The following is a 6,152-nucleotide window of genomic DNA, read 5'->3' on the forward strand; positions in this document are numbered from 1 at the left end:
GTAAAACTATATAACATATGGATTATGATGTAGAATTTCATTTTCATTTAACCTTTTCTTAATATAAGTTAATTATGTTTATGCAGAATATAATTCTCAAGTTATATTTTGATTTTAGTAAATTCATATAAGAACATTTTAGTATTAAGAATTTTATGAAATTATATATCATTATTAAATTATATTTAATATTAATTATTTTAAATTGTATAAATTCATATAAGAAAAATTATTATCAATAATTTTATGAAATTATATATTATTATTAAATTATATGTAATAATAATTATTTTAAATTATACAAATTCATATAAGATAATTTATTAGTTATAATTATTTTAAATTTTATTAAATCATATATTTTAATTAAAATATATTTAATATTAATCATTTCAAATTATCTTTTATAGTATCATATATTATGATTTGAGTAAATTCATATAAGAATATTAATTATTAAGAATTTTATTAAATTATATATTTTAATTATAATATATTTAATATATTTAATAATAATTATGTTTAAATATGATTAAATTATTTATTATTGATAATAATAATCTTATTAAAATTTAAATAACAATAACAATAATAATTTACCAAAATAAATTTATGCTAAGGGTATTCTAGTTATTTTAGTTTTTTCCATTATGCTATTACACTTCTATTCCATTCAACCAAACACAAGATTACTAGTACGCTTCTATTCCATTACATTCAACCAAACAGTTGATTTGCTATTACACCTCTAATCCAATACAGCGAACCAAACGTGCCCTAATAATGTTTAAGCTAATGCTTTGCACGTTGACAATCTAGAGTCTGACCCCTCCGTGGCTATGGAAGAAAATGATAGCGATGATAAAACTCCCTCAGAAGGAATTGATGTTGATGATGACCCTCCAGTGAATGTATCTATTCAAACTTAGCCGAACGACCTTCAATCTCTCGCCTTTATCCCACACTCCAATACTCTAACTATTTTTGCCCCATCCCCAAACCCTTTCACTAACCCCATTCCAAATTTTGATCCTTTCCCTTCAGATGATGAAGTTGATGAGACCATCAGGAACCAATTCCCAGCTACAGCTATTAGAGCAAGAGAACGGCTATTAGAGACAGCTTCAGCAAATTGATAGGCTCCTATTAGAGCTCTCGAAATTTTACTTGCCTAGAGAAGTTTATTTGCGAACAACTACTTTCACCGATGCCTCCATTCAACAAAGAAACAACATTCCAAGATTCATAGGGCTCCCTAACACTGAAGTTACATTTACCAACGCGAGGCTGCCGCTTGAAGACACTGACAATTTATGTTGAGCCTAGTAGAGCACCAGCTATGAGAGGAAGGAAAAGATCTTTTGCGGCCTTCAATTTCTCCTCAAATGCCTCAATAGACGCAACTATACTTGAATACTCTAAACCTAGAAACTCTTTAATTTTGTAATCTATGTTGATGTAAATGTCGACTTAACTGTTGCTACTAATCCCATTGAACTTGAACCGAAGGATGTTCTCAGCCCAGAGAACTTTAGTCTGCATAGCTCTTCCCAACATTTTCCCAGTGGCATTAGCCCACACGAAGGTTAAGATTCTAATGCTTCTTGGGGGCAATCCGGTTCAAAACGCAAACGCACTATGAGCCCAGATTCCTCAATAAATAATGCAAATGTTCGCGCCACCTCTCTTCAAGCTGTTTTGAACGATGCTGAAGCTAGATTTGACGCGATGACAATCAACAATTTGAGCTCTCATGTGGATCCGACAAGGAAGAGGGAGATTGGTAAAAGCTCCTCCGCTGCTAAAATTCCGCCATCTTTTAGAAGAAGACATTCCCCTCCAGCTTATACTATTGTTGTTCCTCTTGTCCCAACTACTACAGAACATTCTGACCCCAATGTCGTTAGCAATCCAATCACTATTGTTAGTGTAAGCCCTGCAGCTAATGTTATGCCATCGAATTTGCTATCTCCTAGTTCGATGCCTCCTTCAAGTCTTAACTCTGTCAGTTTTGATATTGCTTGTTCTCTGATTCATGACATTGATGATAATATTGCTGCTTCGAATAGGTTGAGGCAGGTTGTCCCTGAACAGCCTCCTCCGCGGCCATGATTGCATTTAGCTGGAATGTTAGGGGACTGGGGAATCCCGTTGATCCTCCAAAGACTTTGACATGAATGCTTTGAATTTTAGGTTAAGTTGATATTATCTAACATATCTTTGGAATTTTAAATTTGCATAATGTGGTTATCAAAGTTTGATACAGGCTTATGATTAAGAACTATATTACTTTGTATTAAAAATGATTATACATAGTGTTATTCTTAAGACACAAATGTCTTACACGTAAGATGAGGAGGATCCAACCGCACTTCACAAAGAATGAATGAGATCCAAACATTGGACCTTATAAGAAACATTCTTAGTTCAATTGACTAAACTTTTGCAAATTAAAGTGTAAAGGAGCAGATTCCTTTTTGTCATGTTATGGTTTCCCTTGACTAGTTTGGTTCTTATCTGGATTGATGAAGTATTTGGCTTTAGTTGCATATATTATTTCCTATGTCTAAACCTATAGAAAGTAAATTATAAATGTTTGGGTAAACTATCAAAATAGTCATTTTTGTTTATTTTAAATTACATTTTAGTTACTTATATTTGAAATATTATGTTTTAGTCACTTATATTATCGTGTTGTAACATTTCAATCACTTAGCGTTAATTGCCGTTAACGGTAAGCTAACGTAATACGTTAAATCATCATTTCAAACGAAAATTTTGTTAAATTATACAATTGGTCCTATATTTTTTTCATTTTGAGCAATTTAATTTTTTTTCTTTTACGTTAAAAGAGATGAAGAAGCGAAGAGAATGGAATTTTTTATAAAAAAAGAGAAAGTTAAAAGAACATAAAAGAAAAAATTAAATTACTCAAAACGAAAAATATGAGACAAATTGTATAATTTAACCTAAAATTTTATTTGAAATGATAATTTGATATGCTACGTTATCTTACCATTACACGTTAATGACAATTAATAGCTCAATTACTAAAATGTTACAATACGTTAACGTAGTGACTAAAACGTAACATTTCAAGCACAAGTGACTAAAATGTAATCGGAGAAAAATAAAAGTGACTATTTTGGTAGTTTACCTTAAATGTTTACAAATTACTCTTAAAAATAAACAACAATAATTCTTGAAAAATAAATTTAACTACAAAGGGTCACTTTATGTGTTTTGTTATTTAATTTCAAAATTTTAATTTTATTTACAATTCACAATTAAGTTAATTTCATATTCATATTCAATCATACTTTCTAATAAATTAAACTAAAGAAAATTTTGGTTGATCATTTCAGTGAACTAAACATTAAGCGTATCCTTCAGAAATTACCTGCACTCAGCAGCTTTGCATCACAAGACTCACATGGCTCATCAAAATCAGATATTAAAATATCTAAACCAGTATCGGTATCTAACCATGTTATTTCCTCCATCAATTCCCCTAACATTTGATATATCTCTTTACAAAGAGGATGTGACTGATCTTCAGCATTGAAAGCATGGACCTGATTCTTAATCTCTATCCAACTCCAACCAGGAACCTTTTTAACTCCCCTCTCTCGCATCAACCTTGTTAAATTAGCTTTTTCATCCCATCTCCTTAGGTGTCCATACAGGTGAGAGAGTAGAACATAGGTGCAATGCTCTTCAGGCTCTAATTCTAGCAGATGGCTTGCTACCTGGGTAGCTAATTCTATGTCACCACACACTCTACAGGCACCCAACAATGTCTTCCACACCATTGCATCAGGCTTAAATGGCATTGATTCAATTAAGGTTCTTGCCTCACCTAGTCGCCTAGCTCGCCCCAATAGATCAACTGCACAAGCATAGTGCTCCATACGTGGTGGGATTCCATAATCAGATTCCATAGATTTCAGAAAATTTAAGCCTTCTTCCACAAGACCAATATGACTACATGCAGTAAGAACCGCAACAAACGTTATATGATCGAGCCTCACCTTTCTGTCTCTCATCAGGAAGAATAGGTCAAGGGCAATACTGCCCTGCCCATTTTGTGCATAGCCGAAAATTAATGAATTCCAAGCAATTGAACTGTCATTGGGAGTCTCTTCAAAGGATTTTCGAGCATCTTCGATTATCCCACACTTCGAGTACAAGAAAATCAATGCACTTGCCACAAAATCATTAGTCTCGAAGCCCGACTTAATTGCCAAGACATGAACCTGCCGACCTAATTGAAGTGTCGCTAAATCAGCGCAAGATCTAAGGACAGCAGAAAAGGCATAGTGGTCAATCTCTACCATCAAAGATCTCATTTGACCAAAAAGTTTCAAGGCGTCTTCATTCAATCCAATCTGGGAAAACCCAGTCAAAATGGAGTTCCAAGAGACACGATCCTTCAATTCCATGGACTCGAATAATTTTAAAGCTTCTCCCATGGAAGTATTATTCGACTTAAGGTACATTGCTATTAGTGCATTGGAAATAGGCACCAAGTACTCCAATCCCCTTTTAATAACTACGGCATGCAAGGATTGTCCATGACTTTTGTGTGCTTTTTCAAAACAACCACTAAGGATACTAGTGTAAGTATATATATCTGGTTCGAACCCCAACCTTTGCATATCTAGAAAAAGTTGAAAGCCCAGTTCTTCTTCCTCATGAACCAAGTAAGCAGCTAGCATGGAATTCCAGGTTACTAAATCACGCATGCCAACTGCACCATCAAACACTTTTCTACCATCTCTGATTGAACCGCACTCTGAATATGCTGTTATCATCGCATTGCATACAGTATTATCAAATGCAAGCCCATGTTTTACAATCTTGCCATGAATTTGAATTGTCAGCTTATAAAACTCAATATCATCGAGCAATGTAAGAAGCGGAGCAAATGTGCCATCCTCAGCCCTCACTCCCTCCTTCTCCATACAATGTAAAAGCCAAAATGCAGTGCTACGATCACCCACTTTTGAAAACCCAGCAATCAAAGCATTCCATGAGACGGAATTAGGTTCGGGTAAGTATTCAAAAACCGTATAAGCATCTTCAACTTTCTCGCACTTGGCATACATATCCAAAAGAGCACTCCCTGCATACACATTTTCCTCATAACCCATCTTAATAACGATAGAATGTAGCTGTTGGCCAACTTCAAGTCTATAAGCGGAAGCCACGCCCTTAAGCAAACTCCCAAAGGAATAGCCATCAAAATCAAAATCACATATTCTCATGTTTTTTAGAATTTTGCATGCTGTCTCTAAATTCCCACAATTTACAAACCCAGCAATCATCGTGTTCCAAGAAACTGTGTCTCTGTGCGGAATTTCGTCGAACAACTTGCGAGCGATATGTAACTCTTTCCATCTCGTATAGGCGTTTAAGATTTTGTTGGCAGTGTAAACATCGGCAAGAGTCCCCAACTTGAGAGCGTGACAATGAGTCGTCAAAACCTTGTAAAACGCGTAAGCAGAGCTCTGGATGAGTGAGTTCAAGGGCCGCCTCATACATGGGTAACTATTTTCTTCTACCTGTAACCTGTTCCTCAAGCAGTTAATCTCCAAAGAGATGAAAAAATAAGGATGAAGTGATAAAAGACCTTAATTCATAAAATCGTTTGTTGCCGTCAAGATTTCTGGCCCTAATCGAAATTTTTTCTTCAAGTTTTGACAAAAGAAAAATGCACAAACTCATTTACCTTTAGGCCTTGCGCTAGCCAATAATTACGGTATGAATTAATCCTGCTACATATACGCTCTTCACTATCTTCTTGATGTTATTTTAACAAAATTGATAAGGTAATTTACATGGTAACTCGTTCAATTTATCAACTCCCATTTAGGTCATAAATTTTTAATTTCATCAAATTAAACCATTAAATTTTAGGTTATAGAATTTTAATTGGGATAAATATCAAATTTATACATAAACTTTAGTCTAATATGCAATTTTATACATAAATTTTGATTTGATTCAACTATATACATGAAACTTGAATTGTGATCCATATGTATACATAAAACTTTGATTTTGATTCATTTGGACATATTTAAAGAAATGGATACAAACATTTATTCCATATCGGATTAATATAATTGTTCGTGTATGTAATATGTCAA

The 6,152-nt window shown here is 33.8% G+C and overlaps 1 protein-coding gene across 1 annotated transcript; it reads right to left on the minus strand.

Moving 5' to 3' along the window:
- Positions 1-3,331: 3,331 nt before the first annotated feature.
- On the minus strand, positions 3,332-5,875 carry LOC105776249 (putative pentatricopeptide repeat-containing protein At3g25970). Its single transcript, XM_012598839.2, has 2 exons — positions 5,732-5,875; positions 3,332-5,571 (listed from the first exon to the last, which is right to left on the minus strand). The coding sequence occupies exon 2, from the start codon at positions 5,538-5,540 to the stop codon at positions 3,390-3,392; it is 2,151 nt and encodes a 716-aa protein (XP_012454293.1). The 5' UTR covers positions 5,541-5,571; positions 5,732-5,875; the 3' UTR covers positions 3,332-3,389.
- Positions 5,876-6,152: the final 277 nt, after the last annotated feature.

The sequence above is a fragment of the Gossypium raimondii genome, chromosome 7 (assembly GCF_025698545.1).
Source record: "Gossypium raimondii isolate GPD5lz chromosome 7, ASM2569854v1, whole genome shotgun sequence".
In the NCBI taxonomy this organism is placed as follows: Eukaryota; Viridiplantae; Streptophyta; class Magnoliopsida; order Malvales; family Malvaceae; genus Gossypium; species Gossypium raimondii.

What these genes read in the sequence shown, in the direction of transcription:
- LOC105776249 (XM_012598839.2), bottom strand. Translation starts at nt 5,540, where the DNA reads ATGAGGCGGCCCTTGAACTCACTCATCCAGAGCTCTGCTTACGCGTTT.